Source organism: Bombus flavifrons, chromosome 2 (assembly GCF_040668555.2).
Source record: "Bombus flavifrons isolate JBK064 chromosome 2, iyBomFlav1_principal, whole genome shotgun sequence".
NCBI classification, from domain to species: Eukaryota; Metazoa; Arthropoda; class Insecta; order Hymenoptera; family Apidae; genus Bombus; species Bombus flavifrons.
The window spans coordinates 5,555,039-5,575,106 of NC_138443.1; the positions used below are offsets into that span (position 1 = coordinate 5,555,039).

Below are 20,068 nucleotides of genomic sequence, written 5' to 3' on the forward strand. Positions count from 1 at the left end.
AATGGCCCCAACATTGCCTGGGCACAATCTGTTTAATTGTAAAGCGTTCCCTACCGAATGAAGTGGCAAGAGAAAAAAGCTTATTTCACGGAAGTTCTCCACACTCTTGACCAACGTTTTGCGCTTGTGAAAATGAAGGGAAATTAACGTTACGAAATTAAAGAATCTTTGATAGCTTGGTCACTGACGATAGCCAGGAAGGATATTGGTTAATGCTGTGAAACTTGTAAGAGGAGTATCGCAAGCATCTGGATCTTGTCAAACGATTAATCATTCTCGTTGAATGTTCGCTCGTGGTGAAACACGATAGTTGCTCAATAACTTTGCTCCAGTTGTTTTGGAATCCTACTGGACTTCATTTATCAATCGTTTAATAATTATACAATCGAAACAATTAGTCTCTTTTAAATAAATATCCATCCTCCGTTGAACTTGATTCGAGTATGAACGTCTAAGTACTTTAAAATAATTATCAACTTGTTTTTAATATTTCTATACGCTTATATTAGATCGTTAGTGGTAAATATTTCTTTTCGAGGTCCTCTTTCGTCCATCTCAAGATCACAAAACATTCAAACAGACATTGTTTCCATTTGTGTATCATTTTCCACATAAAGCTTGATCTATTATTTTTTTCGTACATGGTACATTATATACTATTACAGAATATTTAATATATAGTATATTATATGCTTAAAGCAAGTATACGATCTGCTTCTTTAAAAGTGAATTGCAGTTTCCGGGTCATTCTTCCTTTTCTTAGTGAGTACAAGTCTAGCCGAACTGCTCCGAAACAGCGAGAATACCAAGTTTTTACAAATCTGAAATTAACAAACTTATATTTAATTACGAAAGAGGAAACATATACAAACCAGTCAGCACCGATCATAAACTTAATAATGTTGATACGATTGACTTAATTTTTGGATTAAGTAATACATTCGATTTTAAACAACTTCATAATCATTACTTTGCATATACACTAAACGTGTCGATAAAAACAATTTCATTCTACACCTGTACTCGCTTGAAAAATTATACTCGTCCAACTACGATAGCGATATCACTCCTTTGAAAAAATCTCTGCTTCGTCGTTACTTCCTGGTAATCTCCGTTATAAGAAATATTCCACAAATTACCTCCAAAGAAAATAGAAGGATCCAATTTAGAAGACCACGGAGAACTAAATCGATAACAACGAGCAAAAAACCGACGATTATCCGTATGCTGCTAGTTGCATAACTCTTACAGTTGCAAAACGCGGACGAGCGAGTTTTACTTTCAAAGGTCGGGTTCTGTGGCGCCAAGGTCGGCCATCGTAATATGCGGTTTATTTATATTGACGATCGCTTTCACCAGCGAAAGTTCCACGCGCTTATTTGATCTCGAGACAAAGAGACACAGAAGGACGCGCCGGAAACGACGGAAAAAAGGAGCAAGAAGAAAAAGAGGAATAGAAGGGAAGAATAATTGCACGGGTCGATCGTGTAATTCATTAGGCGAAAGACGAGCCGGTGAATGGACAGCAATTTTCGGTAATCGCCGATTGCACGACTCGATGAGTCGTTATTCAGATCCACGTTACGTATACCGTTGCTGCTAGCCAGAGTGGAAGAAAGGGTCTTCAGGATTAAAAGTTGCAGAGCTGTCGAGTGGCGGAGCCAGAGACAGGAGCCAGGAAAGCGGAGCCGTTGTTAAAAAGGGGAGAAAATTTACGCCTGAAAAGAGATGCTACGCGGAGAAAGAAGGGAACGAGAGGGCTCCAGATGTACGGGGTGTTTCTGCAGAGAAAGAATGTTGCGTTGATATAGCGAAGTAGGGCCGGAGTAAATGTTTCTGGTAAATATTGTCTTATTTCAAAGGTTGAGAGGTAAAGAATGAAGTAGGAAATTAAAGTATATATTGACAGTGTACCTGATGATATAATTAAAAATATAGCAAAAGGCAACGGCTATTTTTACAGTTCTGTGAATTATAAAGAAATTAGAAGAATTTCTTTTTTTTAAATGCACAAGCAAATGGAAATGACATCGTCGTAGAAAATAATTTAGTCGGATCTAAAGTCTAAAGTTCACTCCAAGTTTAAAGTAAAAGTAATAGTAAAAGTAATAGTATCGTTGAAGCAGTTCGCTCGTTATGAAATTATCTGCAGGATAATTTCCTTACTTGATACGAATGTATCTCTTCGTATTATCGATTAAAAAGCCAAAACTAAAATAGTCTTTTATCGTTCTAATAGATGAGAACTAACAAACTATACAGTTGTATATACATTTTGAAATACAGAAAGATTTGAAAGTAAAAATTTTAAAATTACTTGAAACAGCTAATTTATAATAGAAAGAGAATAAACGAAAATAATAGCAAAACTAAGAAACAGGAAAGATGGAAATGAAAGATATAAAAAATTAATAAGTGAATAATAGATGGAAATAACAAATGGAGAACTAGTGTTTATATCAATTTCTTGCACATTCGTGAAACAATATTCCAACTGTGGGAAAAGTCTGGAATCCAGCAGAGTTGATCTCGCTTATGATCTCACTGTACACGTGATATTTGACGAACGAATTCAAGCGTATAATGTCGAACTGGCTGGGCATGGTTACATGGAAATGTCAGGGATTTTATTCGCGGCAATGAAGCGTTTTCATCGGCGATGAACAGGGGCCACGAAATTCGACCGATCGAACAAGAAAAGCCAACCGAATCGGAGCTGTCGTCGCCAGCCGAATAATTCGTTGCCTTCGAAACGCCATTTTCAACGCGTTCACAGGTAGAGCCCATTCGTTTCGATTAATGAAACTGCTTTGAACTGATCCAAATTGATCCTACTGTAGAAACCATTTCACCTGAAACCGTCCAAGATTTGTTACCGTGACGGTGCTTAAATTTGTAACTCTCATTGATAACTAATTCAGCGAAATTAAAACTTCGTTGAATTTTCAACACCTAATTTATAAAGATTAGTGGGTACGAGTTATCGAAACCTCGGAAATTTTGTTTGATAATTGCGGCATGCTTCCGTGAAAAAGGTCTTCAAAAATTAGAATTAGATTTCACAGAGAAACAAATTATAGATATCCGTAAAATATTGTTACTAGATAGTAACCTTTTATTCTCTCCAATTTTTTAGCAAATAAAAATTTGCCTATTGCAAATTAAGGGTTAAACATGGAAGCTCGAAATAATTAAAAAATATTGTAGAAATACGATACACAGGATTAATCCCTCAAGCCAAGTAAATTAAGATATTATAACGCAAATTCATATTTTTCTCAATATAATTTAGAAGATAGTGAGGTGGAATGTCGTGATAGGTGCGGAAGGAATACTCAGATGTATTCAACAATAGCGTTTATTAAACTCTATCACTTGATAACAATGAATAACAATTAACGATAGTAACGATTAACAGCAGTTGAACAACGATTAACAATAGTGGCGATTGGCCGATCTCTCGAAGAATAACTGTCTCGCTTGTCTTCACTTTGTTGCCCATCGATATCCCCACTAGCATGCGTTCATTAGATGTGCCGCCGCGGCTGGCACCTGTATGCTCTTCCGAGATTTCGGCGGAAGGAGCTTGAAGATATCGATGGCACATTGGGCACGTCGATGTTGCGCTTTGACGGCGTAACGCTTTGTATCACGAAGCCGTTGAAAAGTTCCGTGATCTGTGCCGCCACAATAGAATCTGGGCAGTAATCTTTGTTATCTGCTAAATATTACAACGAGTACTACATTTTGGATATTTTATACAACTTTCCAGATTATATATTTTTGAGTCTTCGAATCCTCCATGAATACATAAAAATCCGCAGTCCATTAATTATAGTCGTTTTTCGAAAATAAAAAAATATACTCGTTCGAATATTGGACGAAAGAAGATCTCTACAAAAAATCTATTATGTATCTATTGCTGCGTGGAACAACGTTGCAAATTAAACATTCATTATCTCACGTCTTAATAGATTTGAAAAATATGCAAGAAGCAGGCAGAAAAATATTCAGATAGAAGCGCATGATTCATTCTATCCTGAACTAGAGCGTAAATGCGAAGACAAAACAATATACTATTCCGAACCAAAACGTAATTAATGAAACGCTATTATTATTCTCTGTATTTTTTAGTCTTCGTCCTTAACGCCCCCAAAAAATTGTTCGATTCAATAACTAAAATCTTGTGCGTAAAATAATCACTTTCTTCATAAAATATTTCATTCCACGATGTGTCATCTTGCACGTGCTGCAATTTTATAGCGTTGTATTAAGCGGGGATATCGAAAGCGGTGTCAGGGTCTCGTTTTACCGGTTTTTGAATACGGTTCGCTTGTTCTTACATAATTTAATGTAATTCTTGTGGCGATCAAGGTGAAGTTATTAAACTGTTAGCGGGATCCTTACTGGAAAGCAGAACGTAAAAATAATTAGCTGATCGAATAATGGATCTGTTACCATTTTTGTTACGTGGTCTCGATTTATTACGTTAGTTAGCCTGAGGCGTGTAACTTATCAAACTAACTAGATTTGATATGGTGAACGTAACTGTTAATATTATTTATATTACTATTTTCTTGAGGCAAGCAGGACTATGTTTTAATGAATAGCGGTGTTTCACTTGATTGAAAATGCAGTTATATGCTGATAAGAAAGGAAACGCAGGAATGACGGCCTATTTGAATTGGCCCTAATACGGCTACCAGCGCTTTAATTCTACCACGTTCATTTTCCACCTAAGTATATTTGTATAATGTTAAAAAATATCTCCGGCGTTTTGGAAAAATATGAAAGTCTTGTTAGTATACGTGATTTTTTCATTCGATTTTATATTAAACATCTTCTCGCTACTTTACAAATCCTTCTTTCTTGCTGAGATGAGAGCAAGATTGAAATATTAAAATTTCGACGAGGATCGTGGGTTAAATACAAACAGGATTAAATACATGCTGGAATTATATGAATCTTTAGAGAAAAAGATATATCTTGTTTAATTAAAGAAAATGCTGATCGTACCAGGGAGGAAAATAATCTAACGTTTCCTTCTTATTTGGTTCTTTCTTCTTTAATTGAAGTTAGGATTATTTAATAGAATTTACCACTAACGATGAGTCACATTAGGCTTCCATTCGTTAGTATATACAATCAAATAATATTTCAGCTCGTAAAATCTGAATGTAGGACGAGAAAATGATGCAACGTTTCTTCCTTACTCTTTCCTTTTGTTCTCTTTTATTTTTTTGTTTTAATTAGGTTTAACACTGACCGGTTGCTTTTACGCGTAATCGGTCGGTGTTGGTACAGCGATACGGTCTTATCGATAAGTTTCAACGTTTTTTCTACGATATGTTAGCACTTGAATCGCTCACTGACTTCCCGCACGATTATGACAGCGCGCGCGAGTCCGCGTAACCGCGATAAAACGTTATTGCCCTCGCGGCTATCCGGAGGAACGGAAAAGTGAAATCGCGGTCACAGGTAGGGTCGTGGAGCAACGCGAAATCGATTATCGAGGAAATTACCATAATATCGTTGGCATTTGAATTGCCGCTCATTAGAACAAAGGTAAATTCGCATTTAAGGAAAGTCATCGTAATACCCGAAACTCTCGGTGGTCGCGGTTTCTAAAATTTGCCGCGACCACCTCGATGTTCGAACGTTTAAAATGGATATAAATGACGAACGTTAGTCTCGTAATATTGGCACGTGAACATATCTTTAAGGAATGCTTTCGCATAATGTATGCGTAATGCGAATGTATGCGTAATGCATAATGTATGGTCGCGTCGAGCATTTTTTTTTTTTTTTGTCATTAGCGATTAACCAAAACGTAACAATAATATAGAAGAAACGAAGTGTACAATAAGACAAATTACAAACTTATAATAATAATTGTATCTATATGTATAAGTATAATTCTTATAAGTATAATTGTACCTATATGTTTTGAACATATATCATATATAGTATACTATATCAGTACACTGTAATTAGCCTAAACTTAATGAATATAATACAGTGTATATTAGAGCTAAGTCGGTAACTTATAATATCGTAATTGGTGGTACAAATTAATATCTTTGAGGAAATAATGATTTGAAATAATGTATTTTGGGACACGTTACTACAATTAAAAAGAGTTACTTGTAATATTGGCGTTAGAATAGAATTCTGTTTACACTTACGTTAATATTCGAGCACAGTACTGTCTCCGTATTCATTACTTTGTAAAGACGGGTTTTTTAAAATATTGTTTTGCTTATTCTAAGAAAATACAAGCCATTTATTATATCTTGAAGATTAACAAGCTAAGATCTGAGGTAAACGATTCTTTCCTAGCAATAACATTTTATTGTACGATAAATTTTTAACATTAATATGAGAAAATGCACCTACTTAAATCCATTGGCAGCCAAGTCGTTCATATTATAATTCATTCACCTACAAATAAATAGATTTAGTCGACAGGAGGATTATTTAATTGGGCATTAATATTTCGTTTCAATAAATGGAGTTTTGTTGTACATGAAAATCAACCTTTAGATATTCTCATTATGGTGTTGCTCATTTATAATTTCCTTTATTCTGGCAATGAAAGCTTTTGAAAATACTAAAATAATGCTAGAATGATTAGAGTTCTGATTTGAATGGAAACATGCATGGGATTATTTTGAATGAACCAAGAGAGCGAAAATTGAAAACGGGGTTCCTGAAATACTGAAAATAAATGGATAGGAAACAGAGAATAGGAAAAACGATAAGTATAGATGGTATTCCTACATTCCTTTAAAACGGAATAACTTTTTGAAAGTGAAATAAATAAATAGGACCAAACGAATTGAGTTTCTTTTTAGAAAATAGGAGAATTAGCTTGTTAGACGACGTATAAAAAATATTGACAAGATTACAATACATCGGAATCGCGAAGAAAATAGCGAAAATTGCTTTTTACATTTTGTAGATTTATGTCAACTATATACGTGCTAAAGATTCCATTGAATTGCAGTTTTCTCAAAATGTTTTTTATACGTCATCTAGTAAATTGGTCCTTCTAACTTTCCAAGAAAGACTCAAGTCCAGTTCGGTCCGATTTTTAAAATGTTATTCTGTCTTAAAGAATACCTTCTACAACCATTGTAAATATATTAGAAAAATACTCGGCGCCATAAAAAGAATTTCATTTCATAAGAAGAAATTCGATTTTACCGTGTTATATTAGATTTCACAATATATGAAAAGAAATACATATTGTGTATCTCTGCCTTTGATATTCTTAACGAAATTAACTCGTGCACGGGCCATTAGTAAATGGGGCAACAGATAATTGTATCCAATCTCTGGCTGGAAAATAATTACGAACAATTGTGAAGCGTCTTTGTGTCTTTTGGCAATGAACAATCGCGACATATGTATATATTATTTACAACGCATTGTTAGCTGATACTATTTCTGTTTCGATAACTAATGGAACAAAGACAAAGAATTCATAATTTTATCGCGTATTTGTAGATGTTTTGTTTCCTTCTTCTTTAATTTTCCATGGATACGAGATTAAATAATGGTGTAGCGTGGCACATATCCTGATTAAAATTCCGCGCAACAATAATAAATCGATACAGTAGTCTATTTTGTTCCGCATTGTAAACGTAATAAAATATACGGAATTTATCGACGCGATTATCACCTATCTCCGTGCATTCATGGCCTCAATTCGTGCATAAATTATTATTACATTGTCAGGACAAAAACGGTTATCTCGAATGCCGTTCTGCTTACGATGCAGAGAACTTATCTATCACTGAAAATGAAACGAACAAAATACGTATGTTTCTCGAGTAAATATTCAAATATCTCTATTAAATATTCAAATATCAAAATAGAATAAATTTTATATACAGAATGCGTAATATATAACTGACTGATTTTCATTGTTAATAACTCTTAGACAGGATAGAAGACGATAGTTTTTTTAATACCAGTCATTTGTTATGGAAGCTAATTGGAAGTTATATATGGAATATAATATCAGAAAGATTTCCGCCTTCGGACGTTGTACAAGGTCCAGCCTTCTCGATCGCATTTTTCGTTATATTTTCACACGCTTCGCATGATATGTTCGTTATCGCTTCTCGAATAGCATCTTTTAGCTGCTCAATTGCCATTTGGTTTGCCGATGTATACTATACGTTTTTAAAAAGCGCTGTGAGAAGTCCGGTGCGGTTAACCCTTCATCCGCATACTGGGCCGTTATCGACCGCTAACTTTAAGTAATTTTTCACATTCTTCATATTTTTGTTCAAATTTCACTTTGCTTGAAAAAAACGAAAATCACATGTGATAAAAATGAAACTATCAACCAAATAAGAACTATCGGATGACATTCTGGAAACTTACAACATAAAAAGTAAAACAAAACGTAAAATAAAACAAAAACGTAAAAAGACTTGAACGACCCAGTATGCAGACGACGTCAGGTAAAATAAGATTGCAGATCGAGGATTAAGTCAAGCGATCTAGATTACCAGATAATATCGCCAACGTAACTTGCGTAAGATCACCGCCATTGACGAATTATTTTGGCAAAGTGTCTCGACTCCGTCACTATTTTGCCGTGCATCCGTCAAACAATTGCTAAAGCGGAACAAAATATGCATCGTTGCAGAATGGCGAAACTTTGAAATTAGTCAGTTATATATCGTCCACCCTATATATGAGCATTGCACGTAAGTTATTCAAATAAATTCAATCGAATTAGTAAATCATTACGATTACGTAGGAAAGAGTTGTTTCCAAGTTTATTTAATTTTACGTGCATTTATATATTCACTTGCTCAAATTCTACATGTATTTGTCAAGTTATCTCGTGTGTCCTAAACCAATGTTTCGAACCTGAGCACGCTTCGGTTCAATCTGTTTAACCTTTATGAGCCCCGAGCTATTCAACCTGTTCGATATCTACGAGTCCCAAACCAATCTATTCGATTTCTATGTGTCCCAGGGTAACCTATTCTGCTTTTACAAGTCTCGAACCAATCCATTTGGCTTCTGTGCATTACAAGACAATCTATTCAATCTTTACAGTCCCGATCGATTTTTAGCAAAATGTAACGTCCTTTTATCGAACTCTACCGTTTTTTCTATGCTTCTCGGATTCTGTAGAAGGCTCACGTATCTTACATTAAAACTGGAAATTTGAATTAATACACATAACATTCGAAGGCATACACATATTATTTATTATATGTATAAAAAATCTATATTACGCGTTAAAGAGGTGAAGCAGATAAAAAGAGTTCATATAAACTTACGTTCGAAAATGCTTTCTTAATGAGTTAGAAACGTTCAAAGAATTTCGGGAAAGAGTTCTTAAGGCTCGTTGTACAGACTCAGACAGACAGGCACAAATGCGTTTACTACTATTTCTACAACAGCAGGTATGTTCAAAAGAGTTCAACGAATGAAAGGAAGCCTGCGTTCTTGCAGAACACACTTATTGTAACTGCCAAAACGATCAATAGAAATTTTCGGACGCTTGTAACTCTTCAATAAAGCGTTTTCGAACGTAAATTTATATGAATTTTTCTTATCTACTTGACCTCATTACTACCTTCTTTTCGGACACTCTATATATCAAACATTTTCGTTCTTATACTTCGTCATACAACATACGACATATAAATCGCTAATAACTTCGATATTCTGCAGCTCGTACTTATTTTTTTTATAGCGTAAAATTTTAGTTTCATTATACTCGCTACGTTAAATGCTGTTAATCTATCGTAAATCTAGATCGTTCCTTGCGCATTTCTAATGATTCATATCGATTTTCACCTGTAGGAAGGGTCTTGTTTCTCATTATACCGCTGCAATATGATGTATAACATCATGCTTTACAATTTAGTAGTAGTCTTTGCCGAATTTCAACGACCCAGGGTTAATCTTTATTGCGTTCTGTGAGTGCTTAATAATCTCTATCGGTTACACCAGTCCCTGATGATTTGTAACACCTAGTTGCTCCACCTGTCACATGCTCTACATCATAGTTTACGAACTCGACGTCGTCTTTATTGTACCCTGCACATTCTGCCTGTCCTGCATTGCATATCTCAAGTTTACGATTGTCGAGCTATACAAGCCTCCTATCATTTGCGAACCCATAGTCATGTTTTACAAATTACAGTAGGCAAGCATACATGATATTAATAGCTTCCACAGAAACTGCGATAGTTCATGTACTCGATATATTTTTTATTATGTTAAATTATGTTAATTACGTTGGCGTGTTAACTATTTGAGAAATATTTCTCTTTAAAAATAAATCTTCCAGTGCGCATGCACAAGCACCACTCTATAGTCTTGTCGTATCTTCAATTAGACTACACTCTCGCTCGATTCTCCTCATTGACCTAATTTGTCTGCGATACCAAAAGTATCAGTCTATAATTAATCGGTTTATTTATTACTATATCTAATTGAAAATATCTCTCTGCAATTTACTGCTTTACCTTGACTTTCCCGAGAAAATTTATACGGTAGACTTGTAGAATATTTCCAGCAAATAAGAACTGAAACTGTAGCTGCGAGAAAGCATAAAAGAAGAAATTTCTTGGTATTTGTAATAATCAACGTTTCGTATCTTAATTCAACGAGGGAAAACAATAAAATATAACGCTCTAGCAATGCGTCGAGAATTAATTTTTTAAGCCAAACTCCAGTTTTATAACCGTCAATACTATATAATACTTTCTTTAAAAAGTCATTAATATATTTTCTATTTATCAAACTGTGAAAGTTTACGTCAATTTGCTAGAAATTGTATGTTTAACAGAATACTACCTGTCTCCATGGTTGCAGAGTCGTTCTACTACAATAGCTAATCTATAATCTTCGACACTACTATAATGATCGATCCATCATCTTCAATATTAGATACTGTAATAATCCATACAATGCTCCAATTCTCTGTCCTATACATACATCCATATGCATGAATAAATCATAAACTACACATATAAATTATAACTTCACCAAACAAACCGACATCCACATAACCATTTAGAGTGACAATATCGCTCGATCCGAACATCCTTAGGTCTGACATGGAAAAATCGTATAATTCGCGACGTTTTACCATGTCATTCCCCTCGACTGATAAAGCGGTTAGGCGAGCAATTTTCATCGACGATGGTTTATGAGAGTATAGAAATAATTATAGTTTCTATTTTCTCATCTATCTACCGATTGGTAACCTAGTCTTAATGCACGTGAACGTATACCTTCCTGAATAATGCTCGACGTTCTTAAGCCAACGTCATGCACGACTAGCCGTAAGGTTTTATCAACTCGTTTAGTTAGACGCTCTAACAGGATTTGTGTGAATAATGCAAGTTCGATTACGATGCTTTCTAAATCACTCTCGTGATTCGAACAATCGAAACGAGATGTTTATATGCATTGTTAACGTTGGCGGACATTGCATTTCTGCATAAACAGTCGCGTGTTTCTTTTGTTAATTTCACGGAAAGTAACCCCGACAAATAATCGAGAATGAAAGAAGTTTCTGTGTATTTCTATTATTTTGTGCATACATTTGTTTTCTTCGAATTCATTAAAACTTATTATTATTATTATATTATTGTTCGAGTACTGTAAGAACCAACTTTTATTTATGACTATCTGTAAAGATAAATATCAGAATTCGAATGTGTAAGTACAGTGATATTACCAGATGACGAAACAAATCATTTTATTACCAATTCCAAATTTCTTCAAAAACAATAATACGAACTAAATATTCAGTTTCTTCTAGATCTTCTATTTGTTGTCAACTGTTTCATATAACGTGTTTTATATTCGTTTTCCATGCTTGTCTCCCTTTTTCTGTTTATTCGTTAAGCATCGTTTATTCGTTAAAATAAAGATCCGACACAGAGGTTGAAATATTCCGGCAACGGAAAACGGATTGATAAATTTATTCTTGGTTTTATATTCCTGATATAACCGGGTCAAGTTCAGCGTGTGCTTATTGATCTGAAAGAGAAACATGTCGATGCAAGGTTGCGAAATGCTTATGTCCCAATTTTGGTATCGATATCTTTTAAATGACTGCGTAGAAACCTACGTGTCAAAAATATCTAATTTAATAAACGCCAAATATCGTGAATACTATACTCGAATATTATTTATAATTCTAATTTATATCGTTTACACTGTTTATCGGACCTTAGCAGAAATTTGTTTTATCTATTAAACGTTACAACAGGTACTCTGTTTTAAATATTTTCGACATTTTTCCATTCTGTTCATTTGTGCACCTTTAAATTTCCCCGTAAATACATAAAAATTCACAGTCTAATAATCACAAGTAATAAGCAACTATCTCTTCAAATTTCAAGTACAATTAGAAACTTTTATTCTAGAAACATCTAGAGCAAAAAATACTGCTATAAGATATCAAATCGAACTTCTTAGCCTCCGAACTACTGAAAACTCACGTACCTATCATAAACTCGATTCAGCTAGCAGATCATAAAACTTTTCAAACTATTTCCCAAGGAAGTATACTCTATGGAACAAAAATTTATATCCACTATACTGTACTAATGTAGAATCTCTTATTAAATCTTTTTCGTTTTCACCTGAACGTTACAAGGATTATTCTCTGCGCGTGTATAGGAAATATTTTACAGCTATATAAATATACTACAGTTATGTGTAATAAAATATTACAGTAACATTAATGTCTAAACGCTGATACGCTAATAATACAAGAATAAAATTGACAATCGTAATTGCTAAATCTCGTAGAGTAGTTTTGTCGTTTGAGATGCTCTTTATCAAGTCGTTTAACCCTCTATCTGCAACATTACCTTTACTGCTTTGCTGCTTTACGTACATACTGGGTCGTTTAAGTCCATGCAGTCTTCTTCAGACTTCTGTGTATTAAAAAATCCCCAAAAAGTCCCGAATATTCTCCCAAGTTTTTAAAATATCATCCAATAGTTTTTATTGCTACCTACATGTTGCCTTATCTTTTTTTAAGCAAAGCAAAACCTAAACAAAGATACTAATAGAACGAGAAATAATTTTAAATTACTGATCGCAAACGACGCGATATACAGCTGGAAGGTTAATCTCTGAATTACGACTTGGTTAGATAAACTTTCTTCGAAATGACATCAATCGAAGCAGTGATATTTAAAATTAATAATCGCGTCGACAAATTGCATATTGTACCATAATATACTACTAACAAATTCTCTTATGTAGTAGATAATCTAAAAATCCATAACCTACTGACTTCATAGGCAAGTGCACCTTCTCATCATTAATTTACAATTAATTCCTGTAATAGTAGAATTCAAATACTATTGCCAGTATATATATTTATATATACATATATATATATATATATATATTTTTATGGATAATTTAATTACTCCCTGTCAGTTTAATAATCAATTTCAAATATGTTTTTAGCCCACATGAAGAGGATAAGAGATCAGATGGCTGGCATTTTGTCACGCATTCCCGGAGATGGGGTTGTGAATTGGAGCAAGATTCCTGAAGGAGCGAACACCACCTCCACCACCAAGGTCAGTCACGCGTAAATATTACGCTCATTTCCGTTTTTCCTCTTTCAGCTAATCGATTCACGCGGCTGACAAAATTCCTTCGGTTAGAACCCTTTGTTACTTTTGTATATCATAGTCTTTGTACAGTGAAAAGATACATTTCCGTTGAATGTATTCCAGAGAAATACGTATGTAATTCGGTTCATTAAAAATGGGAACCTTATTAGCATCAAATCGTACCATCTTTGTGTCTATTGACGAGAACAATAACGACAAGTATATTATAGTGATTTTTGTTGCATGTTGATGAGATAACGTACGTTATATAAATTGTCCGTAAAATCCAAGGTGAAATAGTAAATATCATCGAATGAGAAACTACAATTAATAGTAATTTCATTCTCCGCTTTTCAATGATTCGTTTCTGATTTATTTAGAAAATTAATTATTCATTTAGGAAATGGTAACTTGTGTTCTTTTTATTCGAATACAAATACAATACTCGGTTAAAACTTTATATGTATTGAATATTCTACCAAGATAAAAGACAAGTTTAATTACGTTTGTTATAAGATGCAAGTTTTAAAAATTGTTAACTGCTCTCATAAGATACTTTGTTATTAGCCGTGTTTAATGATCCAACAGCGGAGACGAAAGAGTTAATGGAACACTAATCGAAATATCAAGAGTAATATCATTGCAGAAACTTAAGACGATTCCGTAATTGCCTTTAAATATTTCCACGAAACGATCCTCTTCTATAACATTCAATTTAAAGTAAATACGTTAGAACAGCACAGTAATCCCGCATCATGTCTCTTGTGAAAGATGAAATAATGAAACAAGAGTGTTCAACTTTAGCATTACTCAAATATAATTAATAGTGCTGCGTAAGAGTACGGCTTATGTACTTGCATATAACGTGTACGATTTGTCTGAATACGCGCAATACATTGTTCCAAGTTACGTAATAAATTGCGCAACGTAATCTGCACATCAATGCTGATCAGGTTGCTACATTTCCTGGGATGAAATAACCGCCGTGCCACTTAGATCGATGCGCAGCCTTTAATTTTTATTGCGACGCATTCGCGGAAAGTGTAAACATTTAAAATTAAAGTGGCTTCGTGCTGTGAAAATTGTTGATACAGATTGTAAAAATGTTGAAAGTTTGATACATAGACGAGTGTTCATAGAATATTGAATGTTAATATTTTAGACGTAGCTTTTTTAAAGATTTTCTTAATTTGCTTAAAAAGGATAATCATACGATAGAAGAAAATAATTGTGTAACAATTCGAGGAACGTTCATTTGTATTTTAAATCTATTTTTCAGCAAAAGCACCTTCGTCAAATAATGATTAGTAACTTATAAAATGATCTTTTTTAATTTTGCGGAAATTCATTTAATACAAAATGAACTAATAGGGGAAACTTTGATCATCCTCTAAAGAAAAGTAAAACGTATCATTGCATTGTTAACGTAGATATACGTATTACATTTCATTGCAAATCTTTAATTTTGTATATCTATATAAGTGTTTGAAATTAAATTGAAATTAAGTTTATTGTAAAATACAGAACACTATCATTTGCTTGTAGATCATCAATGGACACGTGTTGACCATCAACGAAACAACCTACACCGATGGTGACGACGAATACAGCACGCTGATCCGCGTCCGTGTTATTGACGTGAGGCCTCAGAACGAAACTCTCTTGCAGACCGAAAACGAGGCTGATGCCGAAGTAACCACCCTTCCTACAGTTACGGGTACCGGAGGGACCACTGGTACCGACACCAGCAAAGTAGACCGCACTACACCCTCACGAAGCGTGGAAACCGTGGAAGAATTCGACAACGAAATACCGAAGAATCAAGTGGACACTCTAACCGCTTGAAACAATCAAGAAACAATCTAAAAGAATAGCGTCGGATTTATTGAATCCGAAAGATCGTTCCATTATTTTTTATCAATTTTTACAAAAATTTAATAATTGGTTTATATATCGTATTATATATCTTATGTATACATATACCATCATTGAATGATTTGAGATTATTTTTCGCAATGTTTAAAACATATATTTATATAACGTCTTCCTGAATGCAGTGTATAATCAAAAATTTATGCAAGAAAATAATTTTCTTAAATTAAATTTAAAGTATAATTTTATGGTAAGTAACCGGAATGATGCGTGATCTCAAACTTTTAGATGGTGTCTGTATATTGCCGTAATTATATTTTTACACAGTATAGCTATGTACTTAGGTACACTATACGTATATAACTTAATCAGTAAAATAGCAGTGATAACATAAATAGTAAAAGAACGTAAGATTTCCGTCCGCGACAATCTTTCGGATTCAACGACGACATTCGTGTACGAGAAATTGTAAACCATCGCAATGCAATAAAATGTTGACTATCGTAGAGTTATATAGATGATATACATATATGTTATATGTTCTTCTATAGCTATGTACATTATATATGTCAGAGAGTCACCTGTAACAAAGCCGATTGTTATAACGTTTAGAGATATGCTTTCTCGAAGATGAACGCATAAACTAAACTATACTATAGTTACGTATAGCAGTCCTATGAAATAGCAGCATTAGTGAGACTATATTACAGGTTGTACACCATCCATAATATTCGACAGTAAGACATTTTGAAAGAGAACGAAAACATCTTTTCTTCGAATTTTTGCTTAAATGAAAAGATACGAGTCAACAATACCCTTCTGGAATGTTTCTTCTGGATTCTCTTCCTTATCCTTGATGTCAGGAAAATCTCCTCTTAGTAAGAATACATGCATGTAACAGAAATTTTATACGTGTATTCGTTTGTAATGATCAACCGTATTTTATGCTAATAAATCCTTGAAAGAATATTTAAATATATTTACGCGTAAGTATACCGAGCGATTTAAAAATACAGAATAGCTGTTTTCTTATTCAGTCTTTGACTGGAGAGGGATCAAGATAAATGAGAACTATTTTTTTATGAGATCAGAAATGGTACAGTTTAAAATGTAACGTGTTGTTTCGTGCGAAGATAATTTTTTAATGAAAGTAAATGTTAGCATAAAAAATAAATATTGTTGACATAAGACTAGTATCTTTATTTCAATTGCCCTATGAAATTTTAGCAGACTTATATACTGCGATAAATAATTCTTTTTGATATCATGCGTGAAATAAAAATTGATATAAAAAGATATATAAAAAATGAAGTAAAAAAGCCTCACATCAAAATTGTTATCCCATTATCATTTTGAAGATTATCTATACGTAACTGCAATACTAAATTAGTAGGAAGGGTTTCTTCTTATTTATCACACAATAATAAATAAAATATCATCATTAGAATGAATAAATGCAAATAAATAGTAATATATAACAAATAAATACATACTAAAATATGCAGTTCGAAATAAATAATGAATACTTACTTTCCTTCCTTGAAAATTTTCAAATCGTATTAACTCAAATAAAGATATATTTTTTGTAATGAACTATATAATTTAAATTATTTTGAAGATAGGAATAAAAATTGCAGTTTTCATTTTCTTAAAAAAGAAATTCTCTTAATTTTGTAAAAATTGAACTAATTAAATTATTTAAAAAATCATACGTGTTAAATAGTTCGATAACGAATATGGTGTAAAAATTTGAAATTGATGGGATAACTAAATCAAACAACATGGTTTAAACAAACGCGCTTAAAATTTTAAATTAACCATCTATCTCGTTAATATACCTATATTTATTAATTCATAGTTACTTCATACTTTTATTGCATTCAACAAATTTCATTGCGTAAACAATAATAAGCTAACTAAAACGTATTACTAAGCATGAAGATAATAATAATATAAAATAGTACAGCATCACACTTAAAAAATATTCAATAATTTTTAGATTTGACAAATACTAAGAGCAAATCAAAGAATATTTCTATAATGCTTAAAGTTAGTAGAATTTAGGTTTAAATCTCATCTCTAACGTCAAAATCAATGACATTTATCCTAGTATCCCATTTTATCAAATGCGCACCTTGACATCTGACGTTGTCAAGAATAAAATAGGAAAAATCCCCATAGGAAACATAGCTCTGTAGTGTCACGATTAGGGGGATTCACGTTAGGCCGTGTAGCTTATAAAACTATTTTATTTAATACATGACATACAAAAATGGTTACGATACGCATTGCTAGTTCAGCCATTCTCTTTTAACTAGCTTCTCTGTCCCTCTACAGATGGTGCTACAATCGTGCTGCCAACTCTTTAGACTAAATGCTACACTCCTAGAGCGTCGCTGCACTGTCATGTGGACGTGTCGAAAACGGAGGAAAGTAAACGGATATTACAGCCGCGACAATGTCGTCGCGCGACAGGACTAATGAATTTGTTAAAGCTGTTCGAACGATGGAAGTCAGAACCGTGGCTCGGACATCGGTTCTGCAAAATCCTCGTCGGGCACGCCAATTACACAGTTACTCGAATTTCATGATGAACGCTAAGAGCATTGGAAAAAATATAGCGAGCACATATGCTAAGTTAGAAAAACTTGCTCTAGGTAAGATTACAAAGCCTATCTAATGCTAGATTCTTGTTAAATTTAATATAAGATATTTATAACATACTGTGACATAAAGATGTAAGGTAAGGAACTGTACCATATAGTTAACATACTACATACATTTTTATAATGTAGATGAAGTTTGATCTTTATTAATTAATTATATCAATTGATTATTTGATTGAAATAATGTTTTTACACTTGATTCACAAACATCTTTTGCATTGAATTCCTCTATATTTTTATTCCTTGAGCTAAATCTTAGTCTTTGACAAAAAGATAACGATGTGTGTTATATACATGTAAATAACATTCTATATATATCAAATTTAAGTATATGGAGCATATAGTTAAGTATAGACATGTTGATAGAAGTAACACTTAATTGATTTAATAAGTGTTACTTCTATCAACATTCTATGAAACAATTGATTTAATGTTTCAGTGGCAAAAAGGAAGTCTATATTCAATGACAGACAAATGGAAATTGAAGAATTAACAAACATGATAAAAACAGATTTAAAAAGTTTGAATCATCAAATAGGAAAACTACAAGAACTTAGTAAAAAGCAACGGGAAAAATATGGTGCATCTCAAAGTCATCACATGGCTTCACATTCATCTTCAATTGTTATGGCCTTACAATCAAAACTAGCAAACATGTCAAATCATTTTAAAAGTGTACTTGAAGTGAGATCAGAGGTATGTAAGAGAAAAAAAACAAAGAAATGTAGAATTAAGTAATAATTCTATTAACATATACAGAATATGAGAGAAGAACAAAGTAGAAGACAACAATTTACTCAAGGAACTGTATCCACCATGTTACCTCCAAGTGTAACTGGAAAACAAGGTTCATTGTTGTTACAAGAAGAAAATTCTCCTTCTTCTGTGGCTATTGATCTGGAACCAGCAATGGGACAACTAGTAATGCAACGTGCGATACAAGATGACACTGTAAGCTACATAATATATATGACAAAATGATAAGAAACTAGTATGTCTGAAAAAAATTAATCAATGTTTGATTATAAGGATGCTTACCTTCAATCAAGAGCAGAAACAATGCAAAACATAGAATCAACTATAGTTGAACTTGGAGGAATTTTCCAACAATTAGCACACATGGTTAAAGAACAAGAAGAAATGGTAGAAAGGTAACAATATTTTAGATATATGTACGTGTTAATATGTTTCATATCCTATTCTATTAATAGTTAACAAATTAAGTGCTAAGAGTCCAGCACAATGTTGCATTCCTTTTCTAATATCTATTGTATTTGAATTTTCAATCTGATTGTAACTATTACTTCTTTTTGGATATGGAATATGTTAATAAATTTTTTGTATTTACAATTATTTATTAGTTATTGTAAATTTTGAATAAACTTTCAGGATAGATAGCAATATAGAAGATACAGAATTAAATGTAGAAGCTGCACATGCAGAAATTTTAAGATATTTCCAATCCGTAACTAATAACAGGTGGTTAATGATAAAGATCTTTGCGGTTCTTATATTTTTCTTTATATTTTTTGTAGTATTTTTGGCATAAAATAATTGTTACATTATTATTATGCATATTTCTTTATGCAACTGTGTATTTGACCATCCATATCCATTACATGTGATATAAGATGATCGAAGAACAAGCCGAATTTTTATAAAATTACGACTATAGAGTTATAGTATAATCATTGCATTCCTCGACCTCTTTGTTGAATTGTGAATACTGTAAGTATTAATTATTAAATGATCCAGCAATGTAGACAAACGGCTACATTGTTGTTCATAAAATGTAAAAAGGAAACTGTGGATAATAAATGTATAATTTTCAATGCTTGGCAATTTCTGAGAAATATACATATGTATATACACGAATAGCAAATGGAAATCATAAAAATT

General features: G+C 33.0%; 2 protein-coding genes across 2 annotated transcripts in view; both read left to right on the top strand.

Annotated features, from left to right (window-relative positions):
- Nucleotides 1–16,691, top strand: part of LOC138189685 (icarapin-like) — a 55,890-nt gene extending 39,199 nt beyond the window's left edge. Inside the window, exons 3-4 of the mRNA XM_069131804.1 lie at nucleotides 13,480–13,595; nucleotides 15,177–16,691. Coding sequence (XP_068987905.1) covers nucleotides 13,480–13,595; nucleotides 15,177–15,476 — 416 coding nt within the window. The 3' untranslated portion in view covers nucleotides 15,477–16,691. The remainder of the gene's footprint in view (nucleotides 1–13,479; nucleotides 13,596–15,176) is intronic.
- Nucleotides 16,692–17,867: 1,176 nt separating this feature from the next.
- On the top strand, nucleotides 17,868–20,001 carry Syx5 (syntaxin 5). Its single transcript, XM_069131798.1, has 5 exons — nucleotides 17,868–18,160; nucleotides 18,609–18,865; nucleotides 18,929–19,120; nucleotides 19,199–19,320; nucleotides 19,559–20,001. The coding sequence occupies exons 1-5, from the start codon at nucleotides 17,962–17,964 to the stop codon at nucleotides 19,716–19,718; spliced, it is 930 nt and encodes a 309-aa protein (XP_068987899.1). The 5' UTR covers nucleotides 17,868–17,961; the 3' UTR covers nucleotides 19,719–20,001.
- The last annotated feature ends 67 nt before the right edge of the window (nucleotides 20,002–20,068 follow it).

Bases quoted from the DNA above. Each gene is read 5' to 3' on its own strand.
- Syx5 (XM_069131798.1), top strand. From the start codon at position 17,962: ATGTCGTCGCGCGACAGGACTAATGAATTTGTTAAAGCTGTTCGAACG. The intron at 18,161-18,608 runs GTAAGATTACAA...TTAATGTTTCAG, and splicing joins GTTAGAAAAACTTGCTCTAG to TGGCAAAAAGGAAGTCTATA. The intron at 19,121-19,198 runs GTAAGCTACATA...TTTGATTATAAG, and splicing joins GTGCGATACAAGATGACACT to GATGCTTACCTTCAATCAAG.